The sequence below is a fragment of the Scyliorhinus canicula genome, chromosome 17, assembly GCF_902713615.1.
Source record: "Scyliorhinus canicula chromosome 17, sScyCan1.1, whole genome shotgun sequence".
Taxonomy (NCBI): domain Eukaryota; kingdom Metazoa; phylum Chordata; class Chondrichthyes; order Carcharhiniformes; family Scyliorhinidae; genus Scyliorhinus; species Scyliorhinus canicula.
Window position 1 is genome coordinate 32,637,287 of NC_052162.1, and position 25,116 is coordinate 32,662,402.

Consider the following 25,116-nt stretch of genomic DNA (forward strand, 5'->3'; position numbering starts at 1 on the left):
ACAACCAAGTTTCCCCACAGTAAACCCCCCCCCCCATTGCTCATATACCTTCATGAGGGAGATTTTCCAACCGCATTGTGCCCAGTTCAAATCCCGCTATGTTGGGAAAATACCGGGAGAGGCCTGAAATAGGATATGAGGCAGGCACCTAACAGTTCACAATGTTTCCGGGCCCTCCCAGCAGATGTAATCAGGTTCACCCCCAGCGAGGGCATGAACCTGATTACCATGCATTCAAATAGATTTTAATATGCAACGTCGGCATGATGCTGAATCTTCTGGGAACATGGAGTGTTCCCACCCGATGACATGACATCCTGTTGGTGGGAATCACTACTGGTCTCTACAAACGGACACCAGAGGCGATGACCATGGCGGGGGCTCAGAGGCAATAGTAGCCCCTGGGTGATTGGGGACGTGGCAGGGCAGTGCTCTGGTACAGCCCTTTGGCACCCTGGTAGCACAAAAGGGCGGGACCTCAATGGGGGCCTCAAGGGAGCGAGGCCTTTGGCAATCCCATAATGGAGTGTTGCTCATTGTGGGAGGGGGAGGTGGTGGAGGGGGCAGGGGATTAATGATGGCGAGGATTGGTGGTCGTGGGAGGGGTGGCCCAAACATTTAGTTTTGGAGGAAGGTTTCCCCTGTGGTCAAGATTTGAGTTGTTCCCCTTGTCTGCGGGGGGGGGGGGGGGGGGGGGGGGGGGGGGGGGCGGGGGGGGGGGTTGAGATGTCTGGGGGGGGGGGGGAGTGGGTAGAGGGGCCTGTTGCTTAAGTTTGCATTGGGGTGCCTTCTGATCTCTGAGGAGCCGAATCTGCTGGTGCAAAATACGCCCCCTCCAAAAAAAGGACTGACTGGAGTTTGGGAGAGTTGTGCTCCATGTCTTCTCAAGCAACTCAAAAGGCCACCTGCTGACCATCTACCAAGAATGATCAAGATGGGAAAGTGGTCTAAAACAATAATATTTATGTGGTTTGCATATAAAACATGAACTTATCAATCTAACATTGTGCAACGCACCGATGAGTATACCATTTTGCAGTTACAATTCTTTACTCTAGTACCCTAGAGTACTTCTTTACTCTAGGGGCAGCAGGGTAGCATGGTGGTTAGCATAAATGCTTCACAGCTCCAGGGTCCCAGGTTCGATTCCCGGCTAGGTCACTGTCTGTGCGGAGTCTGCACGTCCTCCCCGTGTGTGCGTGGGTTTCCTCCGGGTACTCCGGTTTCCTCCCACAGTCCAAAGATGTGCGGGTTAGGTGGATTGGCCATGCTAAATTGCCCGTAGTGTCCTAATAAAAGTAAGGTTAAGGGGGGGGGTTGTTGGGTTACGGGTATAGGATGGATACGTGGGTTTGAGTAGGGTGATCATGGCTCGGCACAACATTGAGGGCCGAAGGGCCTGTTCTGTGCTGTACTGTTCTATGTTCTATGTTCTATGTACCCGTACTTCTAGGAGGTGAAATCCCGAAGGCTTCAGTACGTAGGAAGAGGTGCTATCTCCGCTCTGACTTGTGAGATGTCATTGGACAATACAGATTGGTTTTTGGAGCCTATGAAGAACACACACTTTTTTGCTTTTAGATGGTTGGAGAGCTCTCTGTCTTTCTGTGGTGTTCTGTGCTTTCTTCTCCTGTGAGGACGGACAGTAATGGCATGTGTTGAACAGATGGATGAAGAACATTTAGTGAGGGTGACTTTGAGGGAGAAGCATGATATTGCATAAGGATGAGGGTGAGTGGCAGCAATGGAGTTGGAGCTGTGGGGGAATGCATAGGCAGGGAGGGATAGGTGTACCTGCATTGGCTTGAACCGTGTGCTGGAGTAGGATAAGGAGATTGTGCTCATGAGGATGTAGGTGATTGTGCCATTGCTCCCACATTAACTGTCCTGCTCAGGTAATTGAATCACTACCTATACTGTATCTAGGAGTGATATGCCCCTAATATTTGACCTCTTAAACTAATGTGGCAGGGGGGTGGGAACCAGGTTAGGAAGTTAGAAGTCAGTAAAGACGCAGCATGTAAAGCCAGTAAGGTTCTAGATAATAAACTCGTTGTGACTAAGAGGAAGAGTAGACAGTGAAGAGATGATGAATGCAAAGAGACAGGTGGTCTGAGGTGCATTTGTTTTAATGCAAGAAGTGTAGCAGGTAAGGAACATGAACCTAGGGCTTGGATTAGTACCTGGGAATTATGTTATTGGTATTACTGAGACTTAGTTGAGGGAAGGGCAAGAGTGGCAACTAAATATTCCAGGGTATAGATGCTTCAGGCGGGATAGAGAGGGAGGTAAAAGGGGTGGAGGAGCTGCATTAGTGGTCAGAGATTATATCACAGCTGTGATTAAGGAGGGCACTATGGAGGATTCGAGCACTGAGGCAATATGGGTAGAGCTAAGAAATAGGAAGGGTGCAGTAACATTGTTGGGACTTTACTACAGGCCTCCCAAAAGCGTGAAGTAGAGGTACAAATATGTAGACAGATAATAGAAAAATGTAGGAGCAATAGGGTGGTCATGATGGGAGATTTTAACTTCCCCAACATTGAATGTAGATGGAGCAGAATTTGTAAAGAGCATCCAGGAGAGTTTTTTTGAGCAGTATGTAAATATGGGCAGCACGGTAGGATTATGGATAGCACAATTGCTTCACAGCTCCAGGGTCCCTGGTTTGATTCTGGCTTGGGCCACTGTCTGTGCGGAGTCTGCACATCCTCCCCGTGTGTGCGTGGGTTTTCTCCAGGTGCTTTGGTTTCCTCCCACAGTCCAAAGATGTGCAGGTTAGGTGGATTGGCCATGATAAATTGCCCTTAGTGTCCAAAATTGCCCTTAGTGTTGGGTGGGGTTACTGGGTTATGGGGATAGGGTGGAGGTGTTGACCTTGGGAAGTGTGCTCTTTCCAAGAGCCGATGCAGATTTGATGGGCCGAATGGCCTCCTTCTGCACTGTAAATTCTATGATAAATAGTCCCACTCGGGAAGGGGCCATACTGGACCTGGTATTGGGGAATGATCCCGGCCAGGTGGTTGAAGTTTCAGTCGGTGATTACTTTGGGAATAGCGATCACAATTCCGTAAGTTTTAGAATACTCATGGACAAAGACGAGAGTGGTCCTAAAGGAAGAGTGCTAAATTGGGGAAAGGCCAGGTATAACAAAATTCGGCAGGAGCTAGGGAATGTGGATTGGGAGCAGCTGTTTAAGGGTAAATGCACATTTGAAATGTGGGAGTCTTTTAAGGAAAGGTTGATTAGAATGCAGGACAGACATGTCTCTGTGAAAATGAGGGATAGAAATGGCAAGATTAGGGAACCATGGATGATGGGTGGAATTGTGAGACTAGCTAAGATGAAAAAGGAAGCATACATAAGATCTAGGCGACTTAAAACTGATGAAGCTTTGGAGGAATATCGGGAAAGTAGGACAAATCTCAAACGCGCAATAAAGAGGGCTAAAAGGGGTTATGAAATATCTTTGGCTAACAGGGTTAAGGAAAATCCCAAAGCCTTTTATTTGTATATAAGGAGCAAGAGGGTAACTAGAGAAAGGATTGGCCCACTCAAAGCCAAAAGAGGGAATTTGTGCGTTGAGTCAGAGGAAATGGGTGAGATTCTTAATGAGTATTCACCAAGGAGAGGGACATGACGGATGTTGAGGTTAGGGATGGATGTTTAAATACTCTAGGTCAAGTCGGCATAAGGAAGGAGGATGTTTTGGGTATTCTAAAAGGCATTAAGGTGGACAAGTCCCCAGGTGCGGATGGGATCTATCACAGGTTACTGAGGGAAGCAAGGGACGAAATAGCTGGGGCCTTAACCAATATCTTTGCAGCATCCTTGAGCATGGGTGAGGTCCCGGAGGACTGGAGAATTGCTAATGTTGTCCTTTTCTTTAAGAAGGGTAGAAGGGATAATCCAGGGAATTATAGACCTGTGAGCTCGATGTCAGTGGTAGGCAAACTGCCGGAGAGATACTGAGGGATAAGATCTATTCACATTTTGAAGAAAATAGACTTATCAGTGATAGGCAGCATGGTTTTGTGCAGGGAAGGTCATGTCTTACAAACCTAATAGAATTATTTGAGGAAGTGACAAAGTTAATTGATGAGGGAAGGGCTGTAGATGTCATATGCATGGACTTCAGTAAGGTGTTTGATAAAGTTTCCCATGGCAGGTTGATGGAAAAAGTGAAGTTGCATGGGGTTCAGGGTGTACTAGCTAGATGAATAGAGAACTGGCTGGGCAACAGGAGACAGAGAGTAGTGGTGGAAGGGAGTATCTCAAAATGGAGGAAGGTGACTAGTGGTGTTCCACAGGGATCCGTGCTCGGACCACTGTTGTTTGTGATATACATAAATGATCTGGACAAAGGTATAGGTGGTCTGATTAGCAAGTTTTCAGATGATACAAAGATTGGTGGAGTTGCAGACAGCGAGGGGGACTGCCAGAGAATACAACAAAATATAGATTTATAGACTGGAGAGTTGGGCAGAGAAATTGCAGATGGAGTTCAATCCACGCAAATGCGAGGTGATGCATTTTGGAAGATCCAATTCAAGAGCGGACTATACGGTCAATGGAAGAGTCCAGGGGAAAATTGATGTACAGAGAGATCTGGGACTTCAGGTCCATTGTACCCTGAAGGTGGCAACGCAGATCGATAGAGTGGTCAAGAAGGCAGACAGCATGCTTGCCTTCATCAGACGGGGTATTGAGTACAAGAGTCGGCAGGTCATGTTACAGTTGTATAGGACTTTGGTGAGGCCACGTTTGGAATACTGCGTGCAGTTCTGATCGCCACATTACCAGAAGGATGTGGATGCTTTAGAGAGGATGCAGAGGAAGTTCACCAGGATGTTGCCTGGTATGGAGGGTGCTAGCTATGAAGAATGGTTGAGTAGATTAGGATTATTTTCGTTGGAAAGACGGAGGTTGAGGGGGGACCTGATTGAGGTCTACAAAATTATGAGAGGTATGGACAGGGAAGATAGCAACAAGCTTTTTCCAAGAGTGGGGGTGTCAATTACAAGGGGTCACGATTTCGAGGTGAGAGGGGGCAAGTTTAAGGGAGGTGTGCGTGGAATTTTTTTTTCACAGAGGGTGGTGGGTGCCTGGAACACTTTGCCAGCGGAGGTGGTAGAGGCGGGCATGTTAGCATAATTTAAGATGCATCTAGACAGATATATGAACGGGAGGGGAACAGAGGGAAGTTGATCCTTGGAAAATAGGCAACAGGTTTAGATAAAGGATCTGGATCGGCAGAGGCTGGGAGAGCCAAAGGGTCTGTTCCTGTGCTGTAATTTTCTTTGTAAGTAGTCTTATAACACCAGGTTAAAGTCCAACAAGTTTGTTTCAAACACGAGCTTTCGGAGCACTGCTCCTTCCTCAGGTGAATGGAGAGGTATGTTCCATAAACATTTATATAGACAAAGTCAGAATTTGCTCGGCAATTCTGCGTTGTCGCGTGTCCTGAAGACTGTCTCGATGGTCTCGCCAATGTACCATGCTTCGGGACATCCTTTCGCAGCCTTCAACACATCATCAATGAAGATGAACATCTTGCCAAGGTCATCCCCACACCCCCACTACTTGCCTTCAAACAACCGTGCAACCTCAAACAAACCATTGTTTGCAGCAAATTACCCAGCCTTCAGAACAGCAACCACGACACCACACAACCCTGCCAGGGCAATCTCTGCAAGACATGCCAGATCATCAACATGGATACCACCATTACGCGTGGAAACACCACCCACCAGGTGGGCGGCACATACTCGTGCGACTCGATAAATGTAGTCTACCTCATACGCTGCAGGAAAGGATGTCCCGAAGCGTGGTACATTGGCGAGACCATGCAGACACTGCGACAACGAATGAACAGGCATCGTGTGACAATCACCAGGCAGGTATGTTCCCTTCCAGTCGGGGAACACTTCAGCATTCAAGGGCATTCAGCCTCTGATCTCCGGGTAAGCGTTCTCCAAGGCGGTCTTCAGGACACGTGACAACGCAGAATTGCCAAGCAAAAACTTATAGCTAAGTTCCGCACGCATGAGAGCGGCCTCAACTGGGATCTTGGATTCATGTCGCATTACATTCACCCCCCACCATCTGGCCTGGACTTGCAAAATCCTATCAACTATCCTGGCCTGAGACAATTCACACCTCTTTAACCTGGGATTACCCCAATCTCTGGATCTGTAATGATTTGATTACCCGCAAATGCTCGGATTCCAAGCATTGTCTGGCATCTCTGACTTTGTCTATATAAATGTTTCTGGAACATACCTCTCCATTCACCTGAGGAAGGAGCAGTGCTCCGAAAGCTCGTGTTTGAAACAAACCTGTTAGACTTTAACCTGGTGTTGTAAGACTTCTTACTGTGCACACCCCAGTCCAACGCCGGCATCTCTACATCGTAATTTTCTTTGTTCTTTGTTTTTGTTCACTTGTGCCACCTCCAACTACACCTTCTTGGTGTCCCCCCAGCTTGCTCTGATAAGGAATAGAACATTTCTCCTGGTCCTCACAGCCTCAACAGAATATCCCGGAGACATCACTGAAATGAGCCAGTCTTTCGCCTTCTGGTTTCCATTCTCGGATTTCCTTCTCTTTGGCTTCCAACTCCAATGCCTTTCAAATTACCTGTTTGAAACGTCCTTGTGAAAGCTGGAGGCAAAATCACATCATGCAGTGTCACATTCACTGCAGCTAATTGATTAAGAAACCCAGATATCACATTATAGCGCCAAGGCTCAGTGGCGCAGTGGTTGGCATTGCTTCCTCACAGCGCCAGGGGCCTGTGTCCGATTCCCACCTTGGGTGACTGTCTATGTGAAGTTTGCACTTTCTCCCCGTGTCTGCATGGGATTACGCTGGTTTCTTCCCACAGTCCAAAGATGTCCAGGAGGTTAGCTGGATTGGACATGTTCAATTGCCCCTTACAGTGAGGTTACAGGACGGAGGATAGGGCCTGGGTACGGTGGTATTTCAAAGGGTCAGTGCAGACTCGATGGGCAAATAGCCTCTTTCTGTATTGTCGGGATCCTATGAAATAGCCACTCCCAGATGTGCTGCACTGACTTCTGGGTTTCCCGCATGTTACTGGACTCCTCACTTTCCAGCACTGTGCAAACTTAAAATCCAGTGCGATATGCTTCACAACGAGAATCCATCTAAAGGGCGGGATTCTCCATTGGCTGACGGCGAAATCAGGGCGGGTGATCGGGCGGAAAATAGCTTCCGATGCCCAAATCGCGGCAGGCACTGGTTTGACACCAAATCGCGATGCTCCATCAGCTCGAAAATGGCGTCAATGCGATGCACGGCGCGCATACGTTAAACATCATCTGCATATCATTAGAGGGCCCACCTGCGATTCTCCGCCTTGGATTCAGCATCGACGTCAACACTAAGTCGCAGAAACGGAGAATCCAGCCCCAAATTTCTCATTTTTATTTTTGTGCGGTCAGGAGAAGCAAGCACATCGATTACCCCTACAATGTTACAGTGATCTGAGAATAATCTTAAAACAAGATTAGAAATAAACCAGATCATGTACAATCTAATTTAACTGGATTACATTTATTCGTTAAACAACAAAGTCTCCTTTTTTAAATGATGTCCATTTCCCCATATTGTATGCTATTGTGTGATGAAAAGCCTCTCCTGGAAAGCGGGGTAACTTGATCACTAACTCTGTAAGGGAGTAGTAAATGTCCAGCCTGCACTTCCTCCTGAATTACAGGTTCCAAAATGTGCCCCAATTTTCCACAGCACAGCTTCCCAGAAGACCACCGCAATTCAAGCATATTTTTGCAGGAATATTGATTTGTCAAAAAGTTGTTAACTCAACCAGACTACGATTGAGCAAGTGTAGGATATTCTGTCTCAATTAAACCTTTATTCTTTCAGTTGAGCCGAATGGCCTCTTCCGCACTGTATGGATTCTATGAGTCTATGAGTTGTAAGCACATTTGGACTTTCCCCAGTGTTATTTTATTGTATTTTACAGTCAAAGGGTCACCCACTGTATTACACTCTGGTTTTTCCATGATGGGATTATTAGTTTCGAACACATCCAGACAATCAAAGCCCACACTTACAGAAAAAAGGGATTTTAAACGGGTTTCCTTACCTGTGACAAATAAATAGATCTGGGTTTTAAGGTTTTCACTGGCTGCATATTTACAAGTGTAGCTTCCTGTATCATTGCGATGAGCATTCCTTAAAGTGACGGTACTGCAAAAATACTTCTTCTTTCGGTCATTACATCTGTAGTTGGTTACATTTAATCTGTCATATGTAGCATTAGGTAGATTTGGTCCAGACCAGTTCAAGGATGCCTTCCCCCTGTTGATAAACCATAATGGCTAAAATTAATCACAGATATAACAGTTGCATTACTTGTACCACTGCATTTGCTTTGTTTCTCCCCCATTTTTATCTACTGACTCAAACTTTTGTCTGGTCTTTTGTTTTATAAACTTGTCAATTCTCCAGCTGCATTATCCTATAAGGGAAAACAGCATGATTACTTTCATTTATACAACTCCTTATCACTTTAAAGCTCAAAGCGCAGAACACTATCGGAGAGATTCTATGATCCCGCATTCATAGTGGATTATTATATGGAAATGTCAAAATGTGAACAATCATATTCCAGAGCTGGGGGCCCAGGTAACTGAAGGCATAGACAACAATGGTGGAGCACTGGAAATAAAATCTAAGATGCTCAAGAGGCCAGAATTAGATGGGGACCAATATCTCAGGGGCTTACAGGCTGGAGAAAATGACAGAGATTGGGTGAGAGTGAGGCATTCAAAACCAGGATGAGAACTTTAAAATCAATATGTTGCTTGATTGGAAGCCAATCAGTGTGCACAGGTGTGGTGAATGTAACATAATAATTCACACAGTATTTACCAATACCATTGTAAGCGCAGTAGCGTTATCCGACCACTAGGGGGAGTAGCTCTGGGAATGCTCAAGAGTTTGTACAGGGCTCCCTTGGCTCCGCCCACGATTCCTCCCCCTTGACCACTGTTCATATCTTAAAGCACGTGTCTCGTGAATTGATGGTTCCATCAACAGGTGAATGGGTCTTGGTGTGAGTCAGAACACAGAACAACAGCTTTGGGTGCCCTCAGTTCATTGGAATAATCCGGCCCAGATGGTGGCTGAGATTTGCAGCAGCAACCTGAGTAATATTATTTGCAGTTAGTTTTTGTCAAGGGCTGACCTACACAATTGGCCACCCCCCAACCTGAGATGGCATCGTGGGAGAGGCATGTGATGGGGCGGGTGGGTCACAACCAATTCTCCCCCCCACCTCACCTGTTCTCGCACTGATCAAACTGACAAGCTCACTCAGAAGTATTAATTGAGCTAACCTGGTACGATTTGACTTTAAAAACCTACTGCCCAACTGGGTGGTCTGTCCAAACCTATTGAATATTGTGGTAACATCAAATGCTGCCCAACTGCTTGCCACCCAGGGTAAAAAACAGACTAAAAATACAACACAATGTATGCAACAACTAGCAGTAGAATAAGGGTGGCATAGGAATTGAAATAACATGCATAATACATATAAAGGAATTTACAAGTGGACAATTAGCATAATTTATGACCTAAGTATGAGAGCAAAGAAAAAGGCAATGCATCTGATAATATACAGAAATTCATTGAACCCATTTCCATCTGTTCAGATTGGACCTACATTATTTTGTACACTTGCTGTGTATTAATAAAACCAGGATATGTATTTATGACATATAATGCCATTGTGTGATTTTGTGCATCACAGAATATATTGCCAGAACTCAAAATGTTTGAGACAAGAACTAATGACTTTTATAGCCGATAACGTTTTTGGGAGAAAAACGCTGGTGAAATGATGCATGCCACTTTATTTTTAAAATCAATGAAATTCCCATCAAGGTTTAAAAGACTAAAAGAGATGAAACGAGTCAAAAAGTAATGAAAGATGAGGCAAGGTTATCATTTAATAGCCTGCAGAGTGGAAGGGTGGGTGGAAAATATTGATTTCAAGAAGGAGAATGTGGAATGAGGAGAAAGAAAAAGGTGAAGCCTAAAGATAGTGAGATGTTGAGTGATTAGTGGAAGTGGGGATTAAAAATAGCCGTATTATCACTGATCGGCAAAATGCTATCAACATCCATTTTTTAAAAAGCCTTATCTCATATTATTGTATTCTTCAATATTTGTAGAGCAGTAGCAATTTGAAAGATATGCAGTTGTTATACAGTAACCACATCAATTGTTCTCACTATCTCGAGTTACATTGCAGAATGAAAGGACAGCGGTTTTGGTGGCCTTCATGAAAAAAGCACTTTGCAGGCTTTTTTAAGGTTGCTTTCTTAAATTACATCAAAGAAGATCAGTGTGTTTTTGAGGGTATTTTGTAACCGAAAGGCTTTTCTACCGATTTTGCTCTCTACTGCCTTGGTTAGACAACACTTGGGTTGATTCCCCCCAAAATGACTAAGGGGTGGATTCTCCATTGCCTGATGCTGGTTGCAGGTTTCACAATCTGGCAGAGAATGGAGTGTTGGGAATGCTTACCCGAAGATCAGAGGCTGAATGCGCTCGACTGCTGAAGTGTTCCCCGACGAAAAGGGAACATTCCTGCCTGGCGATTGTCCTTCTCCAAGGCGGCCTTCAGGACGTGCAACAATGCAGAATCGCCGAGCAGAAACTTATAGCCAAGTTCCGCACACATGAGTACGGCCTCAACCGGGACCTTGGATTCATGTCGCATTACATTCACTCCCCGCCACCTGACCTGGGCTTGCAAAATCATACCAACTGTCCTGGCTTGACACCTCTTTAAACTGTGATTATCCCTCTGTCCAGTTGCTCCGCCTGAACCTGTAAAGACTTAATTACCTGCAAAGACTCGCATTCAAAGAATCGTCTTGCATCTTTGACTTTGTCTATATATATGTTTCTGGAACCTACCACTTTCATCTGAGAAAGGAGCAGTGCTCCGATAACTAGTGATTCGAAACAAACCTGTTGGACTTTAATCTGGTGTTGTAAGATTTCTTACTCTTCTTTTGATGTGGTCAAGGGCTATACCCGAAACCATCGACCATGGAGGGGCAACCTCCCCGATCACTAACTGCCTTGGTCACTCTCCCCACATCACTCAGGCATGAGCGTAACCCGTAGCCCCATCTATCCTCGCTGACATTGGGTACTCCTCCACCAAGTGAGCGATACTCCACTCTGGGGTTCCCTGCAGCCTTCCTACCTTTTCAGACCCCCCCCCCCCCCATTTCAGGCCCCATCACTTCAGCCCCCTCCTTTCAGGACCCCCAACCCTCCGTGTGTCCTATTCAGGCCTCCCACTTCCCCTTCAATCCCACCACTTTCATGGTCATGGTCCCTCTCAGGCCCCGCCCTTGGCATTGTCCACTGGCAACCCAGCACTGCACTTGGGCATCCTGGCAGTGCCAACCTGGCACTCTAGTACCCGCCTCTGTCACTGACCACCCAAGGGCCCCAATGGACTCTGAGCCCCCCCCCCCCCTCCCCGAGTGCACATTACAACTGATTTCCATTTTGCCTTGCACTGTGCCGGTGGGGGCGGGAGACTCTAGCTTTGAACAGGCGGAGTGTATTTAAATGAGTTTAAAGAATCATTTAAATATGCAAATTTGGGCCACACCCAGTGAGGGCATGAACCAGATCGCATTAGATGCCAAGGGCCATGAGCAATTGCGCTCCATTTGGCGCCTGCCGCGAACCCTGGTTAGAGGTTCTCCCGCTGTTCACTGGGTTCAATGGGGAAGGGGAGGGGTAGAATCATGCCCTTGGAGTACTTTGGGAAGTCCTGGGAGTAGATTTTCTGCACCCCCCTCCTCACCGTGTTGGGGGCCGGTTTAGCTCAGTGTGCTAGACAGCTGGTTTGTGATGCAGGGCAAGGCCAGCAATGCAGCTTCAATTCCTTTACCGGCTGAGATTATTCATGACGCCCCCACCTTCTCAACCTTGCCCCTCGCTTGAGGTGTGGTGATCCTCAGGTTAAATCATCACCAGTCAGCTCTCCCCCTCAAAGGGGAAAGCAGCCTATTGTCATCTGGGACTATGGCAACTTTACCCTACAATGCAACACAATGCACTCAATATTTTCTCATGAAGACACTGCCCCTTTAAACAGTATGACAGGATGTTCTACAATTGTGTAAGCACACAATATTCTTTGTGAAGTAACTGTAGTTCTGTTTTTAGGAAGAATAGCCTGGATTCAAGCCAAAATATCATGATATAAACTCTCAATCCTGGCATGATTTTCAAAGAAAGGTTCAAACATCATCGTTGAAGTGCGGAAACTTGCTACCATCATTCTATGGCTCCACTTTACAATTTAAATGATGTGGGTCGGGTGGGACGGTGGCCAGTGCTATAACAAAGCAATCACTTTACATGGCCTTGGCTACTGTTTCAACTCTCACCACTGGGTGACTTTGGGCACATCCGTCAATGCTGTGCTGAAGCACACATTTGTACCAGAGAAAAAGGTGATTGTGTGCAGCTACTGGTCTTCGAATGATCTTCCAAAGTGGGACAGGTCAACATTGGTGTCAGGCATCATCAAAGAGTTTGTCACATCTTAGACACATTCTCAGCTGGAAGCAGGATGTTGGGATGGCGGTTATTAAAAATCGAAGAAGTGGTAAATACAAATTGCAGGAGGGAACATCGTAGACAATAAAGTAGCTAAGCAATGAATGAACAGGAATGAGACTGAGGCCGTCTGAAGAACCTTTTTGCAGCAGATTCCTTGACATACGTCCATAAGACTGGAAAATTTAGACCTTGGACTTGACTGGCTAATTTCTGCTTATGTGTTCTTGCCAGTTCTCAGCTGGGACATTCAGCAGCAAGTGACAAAGGCAGAAATGTAATTGGAAAATATAGTTCAGCTTCTACAAGTGTATTTCCCCAATTCACAGAAAGCGTCTTTAGAAATTTAAGACTATTCCAAAGCAGCAACAGATCATTTGGCTGATTAGGTCTGCGCCAAAATATTCTTCCATTTGAGGCATTTGCACGCGTTGGGATGGTCAAGTTGAGAGGTAACAAAGGCGTGAATGAGGGTTTCAACTGCAGATTAGCTGAGACAGCGGCAATGTCGGGTGATGTTACTGAGGTGGAAATAGGGAATCTTATGGCTGGCATGAATATGGGCTTGGAGGCTCAACTCAGGGTCAAATGTGACATCAAGTTTGCAAACTGGATGTCGCCAGCACAAGGGATAGAGTTTGTAGCTAGGAACTGGAGTTTGGAACATGGAGTGAAAACAAAGACATCAGCCTTCTCATCATTTAATTGGATTAAATTTCTGCCCATTGCGTTGGATTTCTAAAAATAAATTCAGAGTACCCAATTTATTTTTCCACTTAAGGGGCAATTTAGCGTGACCACCTACCCTGCACATCTTTGGGTTGTGGGGGTGAAACCCACACAGACATGGGGGAGTCTGAAAACTGTACACAGACAGTGACCTGGGGCCAGGATCGAACCTGGGTCCTCAGCAGCGTAGGCAGCAGTGCTAACCACTAACCCATCGTGTTGGATAAGCTACCAGAAAGTCAAGTGGGTGAAGAACAGAACTGGAGTCAATCTTTATATAACCATCATAAATATTTATTTACAGAGATGCACTATATTAAAATGTACCTCCTGACCCAACAAACACATTTTCAGTTGCACCTGGATCTTCTATGAAAGTTAATAGATAATTAAAAAATAACCACTTTCCATGTAAAGAATTGCTTTGTCACATGCCTTTTACTTTTATTATGATTATCTTACATGTGTGGCCCCTTGTTTGTGTGACATCTCTCTCATTGCTTTTATGTCCTTCTTAGAATAGCAAAAACGTCACATAATATTCCAAATGTGTATTAACTGAGATAATGTACAAACTTTCCGTACTGACTTGATTTTCAAATACGTGCGGGTAGTCCTCAACTGATGCCCTTCTGTTCAAATGGCAAATTAAGGCAGTTCAAAATCAGGAAAATATTATTCACGGGCCTCCCTGCCACATGATCCCCCCTCACTAAATATTCAAACAACAGCTTTAGAAGAAAGGGATTCCATTGCAGAGATCCCGCTGGGGGTGCTTGGGTAAGTATAGCTGGGGAAGAGAGTGACATGCCCAGAAAGTATCCCAGGCACGGGTTGGCATTACAAATCTGACAGTGCCAATATGGCAGTGCCGTTCTGAAAGTGCCATGTTAGCATTGTGCTGGGGCAGTGCCAGGGACGTGTTCTCTGCAGAACCCCATTGGGGGAGCAGTTCTCATCATGTGCAGTGGGCGGGAGGCGGTAGGGGGTGGGGTGGGGATGGACCAGTGCCTTTGAAGGAGGGGAGCTGCCAACGAAGGGAAGGGGGAATTGCTTGTGACAGAGAAAGTGCCCATGATACTGCCCTGGTTATAATAATAATAACCTTTATTAGTGTCACAAGTCACAAGTAAGCTTACATTAACAATCCCCAAGTCGCCACACTATGGTGCCTATTCAGGTACACTGAGGGAGAATTCAGAATGCCCAATTCACCTAACATCTGTCGGGCCTTGTGGGAGGAAACTGGAGCAGGGTGCTCTTTCTAAGGGCCGGTGCAGACTCGATGGGCCAAATGGCCTCCTTCTGCATGGTAAATTCTATGATTCTTTGACACCTGGAGGAAACCCATGCAGACACGGGAAGAACGTGCAGACTCCACACAGACAGTGACCAAGGCAGGAATCGAACCTGGGTCCCTGGCGCTGTGAAGCAGCAGTGCTAACGACTATGATGGGGGATGGAGAGAGCCCACGATAATTGTGAGGTTGGGGGGGGGGGTAGCCCCAGATCCCCTCATGGTGAGGAGAGGGGGTGGTGACCCAATACCTTTGTGGCAGTGAAGGGACACACTGATGCTTGTGTCCTCCGTGGGGGATGAGGGGAGTTTACCTTCAGTGCTGGTCAACTTGCCCTTTAAAGATGGCACCCCTATCTCTGTGGAGCCGGCCTTGCTGGCTCTAATAGACTCCACCTGCCAATTTTTTTTGTCAGAGTGGCTGAAGGCTTAGTTTGGAAACTCGGCTGTGCATCTGAAGGGATAAAGGCTGGTTTTCAATCTGAGCCTAACTCTCTGACAAATTATGGGAAAATTCCCCCCTAGATGCAAAACAAAAAAACCTATTTGCCATTTTACGTCCTGACTGACTTTAATTACAACTTTAAAAAGCTCTTTATTTGCCCATGAATGTCTTCCTCTACTCCATTTAAAATCATGCCATTTGAGGGAAATATTTTAAAATAAACTTAATGTGCCCAATTCTTTTTTTTTCCAATTAAGGGGTGTCGTAGTCACCACTGTTGTATATATATCACATATGAGGTGTAATACGGTAAGTCTCCTGTACTACAGGTATGGGGGAAGATCACTGCCTGCTGGCTCCGCCCAGTAGGCGGAGTATAAATGTGTGGGTTCACCGAGCTGCAGCCACTTCGGCAGCAGCTGCGGGAGGCTACACATCTCTGCTTAATAAAGCCTCGATTACACTCTACTCTTGTTGCGTCGTAATTGATAGTGCATCAATTTATTAAGCAGTGGGCAGGGATCTACCCCCGAGGGACTACAATTGCCAAGCCGTTTTGGCCGTTGACCATTCCAAACTCCTAATCAGAAACACTTTTGTTACGGGCATAGTGTTGGCGTACATCCGCCAGCGCCTCTTAGAAGGGGCTACCCTCGACCTCGCGGCGACCAAGAAACTCGCAATCTCACTAACGGCAGCCTCCCGTAATGTACAAGCGTATGCCCCCAACCGCACGCTGCCCCCTCCTGGATCTCATGGACCCCACCAGCGAACACCCCATCGTGGACCCCGCCAGCGACCGTCCCCAGCCAACCCCAAGCTTGCACCGCGCGGCAGCCAACCAACCCTGGGGGACCCAAGGGCTACTTGTACGGACAGACAAAGCACCCCCGACAGCGCTGCCCGGCACGGAGCGCGGCAAGGCCTACGGGAAGAATGGACATTTCGCTGCTGTGTGCCATGCCCACTCGATCGCCGCTGTAACCAGGCCCAATGCGAACCGTGGGAGCAGCCATTTTTGCCACCGCAACCCACGTGCGACCCTTGGGTGCCGCCATCTTCCTCGTCTCAGACCACGTGTGGCCTGTGGGTGCCATAATCCTCGCCTCAGACCATGTGCGGCCAGTGGGCGCCGCCATCTTGCTTGCCTCAGGACACATGCGGCCCGTGGATGCCGCCATCTTCCCCCCATCAGGCCTCGTGCGGCCCGTGGGCACCGCCATCTTTAACGACACCCGCCATGTGCGCCCCGTGGGCGACGCCATCTCCCTGGCCTCAGGACCCCTGCTCGTCGGGCACCTCATCGGGCTGCTCATCGCCTGCCGCCGACCAGCCAGGGGCCGTCCAATACCAGCCATGCCTCGCCTCCATCATGATTGACCAGTCCTGACCGCACAACCTCGCGACCGCAGAGATTTTGTATCGCCCCGGTAAGCTCAACGAGTTCCCTGATGCCCTATCCCGAGGTACATGTGCCAGCGCACAAGTGGACCGACTCCGGACCCTACACAACGATCTCTGTCATCCAAGGGTCACCCAGTTCTTTCACTTCATAAAGGCCTGCAATCTGCCCTACTCCATTGAGGAGGTCAGGGCTATCACTAGAGACTGCCAGGTCTGCGCAGAGTGCAAGCCGCACTTCTACCGACCAGACCGAGCGCACCTGGTGAAGGACTCCCGCCCTTTTGAATGCCTCAGCGTGGATTTCAAAGGGCCCCGCCTCTCCACCGATCGAAACACGTACTTCCTTAATGTGGTCGACGAATACTCCAGATTCCCCTTCGTCATCCCATGCACCATTATGACGTCTGCCACCATCATCAAAGCACTCAACACTATCTTCGCTGTTTGGTTTCCCCGCCGACATGCACAGCGACTGGGGATCCTCATTTATGAGCGATGAGCTGCGCCAGTACCTGCTCAGCAAGGGCATCGCCTCGAGCAGGACGACCAGCTACAACCCCCGGGGAACCGGGCAGGTGGAGCGGGAGAAGGGGACGGTCTGGAGGGCCATCTAGCTGGCCCTGCAGTCTAAAAATCTCCTAGTCTCCCGCTGGCAGGAGGTCCTCCCCGACGCCCTTCACTCCATTCGGTCGCTCCTGTGTACCGTGACTAACGAAACCCCCCATGAACGTCTCCTTGCCTTCCCCAGGAAGTCACCTCTGGGGTTTCTCTCCCAATGTGGCTGGCAGCCCCAGGACCCATTCTCCTCCGCAAGCACTCGCGGCTCCACAAGGCAGACCCGTTGGTCGAGAGGGTACTGCCACTCCCTGCGAACCCGCAGTATGCCTACGTAGCGTACCCCGATGGCCGCCAAGACACAGTCTCCCTCAGGGACCTGGCACCAGCCGGGTCCCCACGCTCCCCTGCCCAGGACCCACCCTTCCTCCCCCCAGCGCACCTCATCACAGCCCCCGCTCCAGGACGATCCGTCCTCCCCTTGGTCCCACCCGGGGATAAAGATGAGGTCGGCACACTCCCGGAGTCACCGGAGACCGAACTAACGCCTGCATCGCCACCGGGACTGCAGCGTTCACAACGGAGGATCAAGGCGCCCAATCGTCTTAATTTGTGAACTTTCCCTAAAATGTTAACCTATGCATGTAAATAGTCTTCCACCACCCCCGCTGGACTCTTTTTTAACAGGGGGTGAATGTGGTAGTCACCACCGTTGTATATATATCACATATGAGGTGTAATACGGCAAGGCTCCTGTACTACAGGTACGGGGGTAGATCCCTGCCTGCTGGCTCCGCCCAGTAAGCGGAGTATAAATGTGTGGGCTCACCGAGCTGCAGCCATTTCGGCAGCTGTTGCGGGAGGCTGCACATCTCTGCTTAATAAAGCCTCGATTACTCTCTACTCTCGTCTCGTCGTAATTCATAGTGCATCAAGGGGCAATTTAGCGTGGCCAATCCAGCTGTCCTGCACATCTTTTTGTTGTGGGCATGAGACCCACACAGACACGGGGAGAATGTACAAACTGCACACGGACAGTGACCCGGAGCCTGGATTGCACTCTAATTCACCACTCTTTGTCATTTCCTTGTTTCTTTCTCAATCCTTCAATCTTATTTATTGTTTACGCTGGTCTCAGGTGCCCCGTTGCTCTCAGCATGTCATCATCAGCTCAACCTTCCGGTAATTGACAGGACAAAATTTGTTTTAAGCTGCAGGGTAAGGATAAAGTGGTCTAACTAAGAGGGCGTCATGTCCCTCCCCAGGAACATTTGGGTTGTAATATATTTGCAACTGTCCAATTAATTATCTGTTAATTATAATCGTGGGTATGGATAAATTGTCATCAGGTTATAAAGGTAAGGATGCATAAACAAATCAAACAAGGGAATGGAGATGGTGGGATTAACACAGGCTGTTACACACACTACTGCTTTGTTCTTCAGCTCACCAGACGATGGAAAGTCATTTCCCCTGATAGGCTGAGAAGTGGAATTTTCCAAGCAATTGGATATTGTATCCATTTTTATTAATAACACGGAGACTGTCCACCCAGGGAGAATTGGGCTGTGTGAAGTGAGCTATATGCCTCAGCAACTGATGATATATAAAATGAAATATGAGGGCAGTTATTAAAATAATCAATAAAGCTATGTTCTACATCGCAGTGAATTCCCTGGACTACTTTGGGCACCCATTCTAATCCATTTATTTTATCTATCTATAATAATCTGTCTGGTTTAAGGACATACTTATTCAAAATATATGCTGAACTTTGACCATATTCCGATTGCAAAGATGAGTTTTTTTGAAGGCAGTTAACAAATTTAACTGATTATTCATTCTCAGGCTTGAAGCTGTACATGGAGGAATGTATAAGCAAAAGCAGTAAGAAAGACAGTTTGTAAAATAAGAATTATTTCAAAAGTGGTCTTCAGAAAATACCAAGTTTGAAAAAAAACTGAGCACATGCAAAGCAATTGTGGACACGGTGTGTGGGAATTTAAATTTTTTATTTATTGACGGGATGTGGTTGGTGCTGGTTAGGCCAGCATTTATTGTCCATCCCTAGTCCCCCTTCAGAAGGGGGACTTCTTGAACCGCTGCAGTCCCTCAGGTGTAGGTACACCCACAGAGCTGTTAGGGAGTGAGTGCCAGGATGTTGCCCCAGTGAGAGTGAAGGAACAAGAATATATTTCCAAGTCAGGGTGGTGAGTTACTTGGAGGTGAACCTCCAGGTGGTGGGACTCTTGTCAGCCCAAGCCTGGATATTGTCCAGGTCTTGCTGCATTTGGCCATGGACTGCTTTATTATCTGAGGAGTTGCAAATGGTGCTGAACATTGTGCAGTCATCCGCCAACATCCCCACTTCTGACCTTATGATGGAAAGGAGGTCATTGATGAAGCAGCTGAAGATGGTTGGGCCAAGGACACTAACCTGAGGAACTCCTGCAGTGATGTCCTGGAGCTGAGATGATTGACCTCCAATCACCACAGCCATCTTTCTTTGAGCCAGGTATGACTCGAACCAGGAGAGCGTTTCCCCCCTGATTTCCATGGACTCCAGTTTAGCTAGGGCTCCTTGATACCATACTCTGCACAAATGCTGCCTTGATGCCAAGAGCAATCACTCTCACCTCAATTTTCCAAATTCCACCCAAACTCAACAGACTTTTAGCTGCTCTCCAAATTTTCCAGTTCTACCTGTGACTGTTCCACAATGTTTTACTACTGGAAAATCACAATTCACTTGAGTTTTAGAAGACAGTTTACAGTATGTACTCAAGAACATTATAATCTAGGATAAGGCGTATGCTGCTTTTACTAAAAATGTTTTTGTTTATCACATAACAATATCAGACACTTTAATTTCCAATATAAACAATTGCGGCTGGATTTTCATTCTGTAAGGGTGGTGGGTTTGGAGTCAGACGGGTTGGCAATTTCATGCCACCAACCAATGTGCCAGCCTGCCAACATACCCCTGTTTCTGGCCTATTTTCAGATGGCTGGGTGGGTGAAGGCTACTTGCCCTGCTATTGTTGGATGATTAGTAAGGCCAATTAAAGTGTCTGTCAAGGACATTCATCAGAAACCATTTCCCGAGGGCAGATGGGCGTATCACTATGGCTGAAGCTTGAGAGATGGATGGAACTGCCTCATGGCAGCTGACAAGGCGGGTGGGGTGGGGGGACATCTAGTGGTGTATATTTTAATTCACCCTCTATGATTCTGGTCCTGTTTGGATCAAAGGCCATAGCTATTGTGTGAAGGAACTTCTCCTCCAAACTGACAGCTGCGGACACCCTAAAGTCTCCGGAGGGCTTCTCTATCTTGAGGCACTCTTGTTGTTTCCTACTTACTTTTATAAAAAAATTAATTTAGAATGCCCAATTCATTTTTTCCAATTAAGGGGCAATTTAGCGTGACCAATCCACCTTTGGGTTGTGAGGGCGAAACCCACGCAAACATGGGGAGAATGTGCTATCTCTGCATGGCCAGTGATCCAGAGTCGGGATCAAACCTGGGACCTCGGCACCGTGAGACAGCAGGACTAACCCACTGCACCGCCGTGCTGCCCTGTTGTTTCCTACTTACTATGGCAGCTCCCCTCTCTCCAAGGCTCTTGGAGGCAAGCTCTTAATTGGCTGAAAATCTCTTCCATGGTCTGCACTTATGCATTCCTGACCTGGAATTCAGTCTGGCATCAGAATCAGGATTCTGGGACTGAAATCCAGCCCTTAGGGCTATAAATTCCTCTGCGGACTAAATATGATTTGTTCTGAATACCACAAAAAGCTCCTGCAAGCTATTGCTTTGTCCTTCCAGAATGTTGTGACTGGACAGCCTCCGTTCAGTTTCGAATGGGTATGGTCCATCACACAAAAATAGATTCCTTAAAGGCTGCAGTTTCGCAACATAATTTAGGAAGCAGTTTGGGTTGAATCCTAACCGCTGGAAAATGGGTGTGCTGAGGTTGAATCAGAAGTTACAATGCAGGAAATCTGAAACAGAAACCAAATTAAACCTGAACTGCCTTACTTCCAGTTTGAACTGAGGCAAGAGGAATCATCTTTCCTGGAATTGGGATCTCAGTTCACCATCGGATACCTCCCTCCCCCATGACCCCCCTTACCCCCCTCCAACCTCACAATTGAAACCCCTGACCACCATGGGAAACCCCACTTCAACAATCCAGACTCCACTTGCCATAATCTATTTCTCAGGCCTAAGTGGAACTCTCAGCTGACATGATCTTTATGACATAATATGACATGATATATTTTGAGGATCACTTGGGCACAACATCCCTCAGCTGTCTGACTGATGCTGAGGGAGGCATAAGAAAGATGTGCTCTTGCCTCCAATCCTGGACGAAAATGAGACAAAATTCAGGTTCAACCCAGGTCCACCTCATTTTTGATGCAAAAGGTGGTTCCCTTGTGAAATTCAAATGAATGTACTTTCTGATGATTCTACCATTCCTGGTAGATAATTTATTATAAATAATATAAAATGCTGTGCAAATTTTTAAACACATTCACTGGGTTTGGATGAGGCCCATAAACCATTGGACTTCATTAGTGCATCTCTCAGTCTCCCTATGAACCTTTGACTATTGACCCCAAAAGCAACTTTGACTAATTTTGTACAATTCCCATTTGATCTGTCTTTTTCCATTGGCTGAAATGCTTATTTCGAATGTATAATTTAGCAGGAATTGCAGCCAATTGCATTTTGAAAGTACGGTAAATCCCTGTTTTAAGTCTCCCCTTTTAAAGTGGTTTTGTTTGAAGGGCTTTTTTTTTACGTCTGGGTTTCATTTATAATGCAGTATTCCCTGTTGTAAAATGCGCGAGCAGTGGTTGAGGAACTCTTTTGCTTTTTAAATTAATTCTATACTACACTGCATCTTACAGTACAACTTACCTCTTCCGGGGCCCCCGTGTCTCCCCTCACTCCACCTCTTGTGGGTAAACCCCCCACCCCCCGCCCAGGCAATCCCTGGCACAGGCAACCTGGCACCTGGGCACCTTGGCACTACCATCCTGGCAGCACCAGGGTGGCACTGCCAGGGTGGTCGATGGCAGTGCCGAAGGTACCAAGTTGGCAGTGCCAAGGTGCCCAGGTGCCGGGGGAGTGCCAGGATGCCACCCTGCCCTGTCCCTGACCACCCGGGTGCCTCAACTTCATAGCTAGAACACTCGCGGTGCCATCACAACTGGTTCACAATTTTGTCATCAGGTACCAAACGGCGCCTGGTTGAGGCCTCGCTGACGATACCGGTGTTTCCTGCACTCTGGGTGAATTGGGCAAGCGTATAATTAAATGAGCCTAATGGATCATTTAAAAATGCTTGCCTGGATCTCGCCCAGCGAGAGTGAGATCCAGATCACTGCACGCCCTGAGATTCCGTTGAATCGAGCGAGACGTTTCGAGCATCGTGATTCTTGCAAGAGGCCTCCCATGAGAGTCAATGGCCTTGTTCCTCCACCAAGTATTTGTATTTTAAAGAGGTCTCTTGCTGGGATGAAGCCTTCCATCAATCAGCAATTTCAAAGTCACTTACTGTACAGTACAGTGCGGTATTTCAGACTGTATGGTACAATATTTCAAATTTACATTGTTTTTTTTCCAAGCAAAAATTGTCCTCAGGAACCTAATTCTGGCTTTAACATTGATTCCTATGGGAAACTATGCTCCACTGAAAGGAGTTTCACTTAAAGTGGCGATTTTCAGGAATGCGATTGCCTCTTTACATGAGGACTTGCTGGATATTTTTGATTCTACTCAGATGTGTAGCTAACTTTTAAAACAAAATGGAATTCTTAGAATGGGAAGTATTTAAACTTGCGTGGCAGGGGGGATGGGATCCCAAGAGTAGGATTAGATAGGTCAGATCAGGAAAATGGAGGGAAACCATTAGCTCGTGATGTAGAAAATGTAGTGATAGACTTGAAATACAGGAGAAGCAATATTTAAAAAGCAAGGGAAACTGGCAGAGTTAATCTGTTTATATTTTAATCCAAGGAGTATTACAAACAAGGTAGATGAGTTAAGGACACAGATAGACACATGGCAGCGGGATGTCATTGCTATAATGGAAACCTGGCTAAAGGAGGGGCAAAATTGGCAGCTCAAAATCCCTGGTTATAGAGTTTTCCGACATGATCGAGTGGGAGATAAAAATGGAGGGGGAGTAGCACTAATGGTTAAAGAATCAATTCCAGTTGTGAGAAGGGATGATATACTAAACGGGTCAACAAATGAGGATAAATCAATGGAAAATCAGTGGGAAGCACTAAAAAGCGAGATCCTAAATGTATAAAGTAGACATGTCCTCTCCAAAAATAAGAGTGGTATTGCAAAATCTAGACTCCCCTGATTATCTAGAGGAATACAGGGGAAGATCAAACGGAAAAAGAAAGCTTACGATAGGCACTGCAGAAAGCCTAGACGAGTATAGGTAGTGCAGGGATGATGTAAAAAAGGAAATCAAAGAGAGAGCATCAAAAAAGATTTCCAAGTAAAGTTTAAGTAAACCCAAAGATTTTCTACCAATATATTAATCATTGAATCATAGAATTTACATTGCAGAAGGAGGCCATTTGGCCCATCGAGTCTGCATCGGCCCTTGGAAAGAATACCCCACCCAAACCCACACCTCCACCTATCCCTGTAACCTAGTAACCCCACCTAACCTGCACATCTTTGGACCGTGGGAGGAAACCGTTAATGATGAAAGATGAGTTAAGGAAAAAGTGGGACCTATCAGAGATGAAGAAGGGAACTTGTATGTCGATGCAGAGGATGTGGGAAGAGTTTTAAATGAAAGGACAGAGATGATGCGGATATAGTAGTCCAGGAGGAACACTGTGAGATATTGGATAGGATAATCATAAAAAGAAAGGAAGTACCCGGAGGGTTGGAATTCCTGAAAGTTGATAAGTCACCATGGACAGATGGATTGCTGAAGGATGATATTCCAATCCTCACCAGATATATGAGAGGTACTGGACGACAGGAGAAATGCAAATGCGGTTCCATTGTTTAAAAACGGATCAAAGGAAATACCAAATAATCAAAGGAAATGCCAAACCGACTTCTGTCGGTGGTGGACAAATTACTGGAATCATTCCTGAGAGATAGGATTAACTGCCACATAGAAAGGCATGGACTGGTCAGGGATAGTCAGCATTGATTTGTTAAAGGAAGGTCTTGCCTCACAAATTTGATTGAATTCTTTGAGAAAGTGACAAGAAGACTTAATGAAGGTAGTGCAGTGGATATTGTGCAAATGGATTTTATTGAGATATTTGACAAGGTACCACATGGCAGATTGGTCAAAAAAGTAAAAGCTATGGTGGCACAGTGATGTAGTGGTTGACACTGCTTCCTGAGGCAATGGTGTAGTGGTATTGTCACAGGACTAGTAATCCAGAGACCTCAGGTTTTGGGTGTCAGGATGGCAGAGTGGTCTGAAGCACCAGACTCAAGGAGTGAAGTCCTTCCATTGTAAGCTGGGTGTTCTGGTCTCCAACTGGAGGCGTGAGTTTGAATCCAACTTCTGACACATACTTTTGCAGGACGGCATGTGGTGTAGTGGTTAGAATTGGGACTGCGGCGCTGAGGACCCAGGTTCGAATCCCCGTCCTGGGTCACTGTCCATGTGGCGTTTGCACATTCTCCCCATGTCTGTGTGCATTTCACCCCCACAATCCACAAGATGTGCAGGTTAGGTGGATTGGCCACACTAAATTGCCCCTTAATTGGAAAAAAATAATTGGGTACACTAAATTTAGAGTTAAGGAAAATCCCAAGGCTTTTTACACGTACATAAAAAGCAAGAGGGTAGCCAGGGAAAGGGTTGGCCCACTGAAAGATAGGCAAGGGAATCTACGTGTGGAGCAAGAGGAAATGGGCGAGGTACTAAATGAACACTTTGCATTAGTATTCACCAAAGAGAAGGAATTGGTGGATGTTGAGTCTGGAGAATGGTGTGTAGATAGCCTGGGTCACATTGAGATCCATTAGACCA

At 46.7% G+C, this 25,116-nt stretch overlaps 1 protein-coding gene across 1 annotated transcript in view; it reads right to left on the reverse strand.

Annotated features, from left to right (window-relative positions):
- kdrl (kinase insert domain receptor like) overlaps positions 1 to 25,116 on the reverse strand; it is a 218,345-nt gene that overhangs the window by 163,254 nt on the left and 29,975 nt on the right. The window contains exon 3 of the mRNA XM_038775502.1: positions 8,132 to 8,346. Coding sequence (XP_038631430.1) covers positions 8,132 to 8,346 — 215 coding nt within the window. The remainder of the gene's footprint in view (positions 1 to 8,131; positions 8,347 to 25,116) is intronic.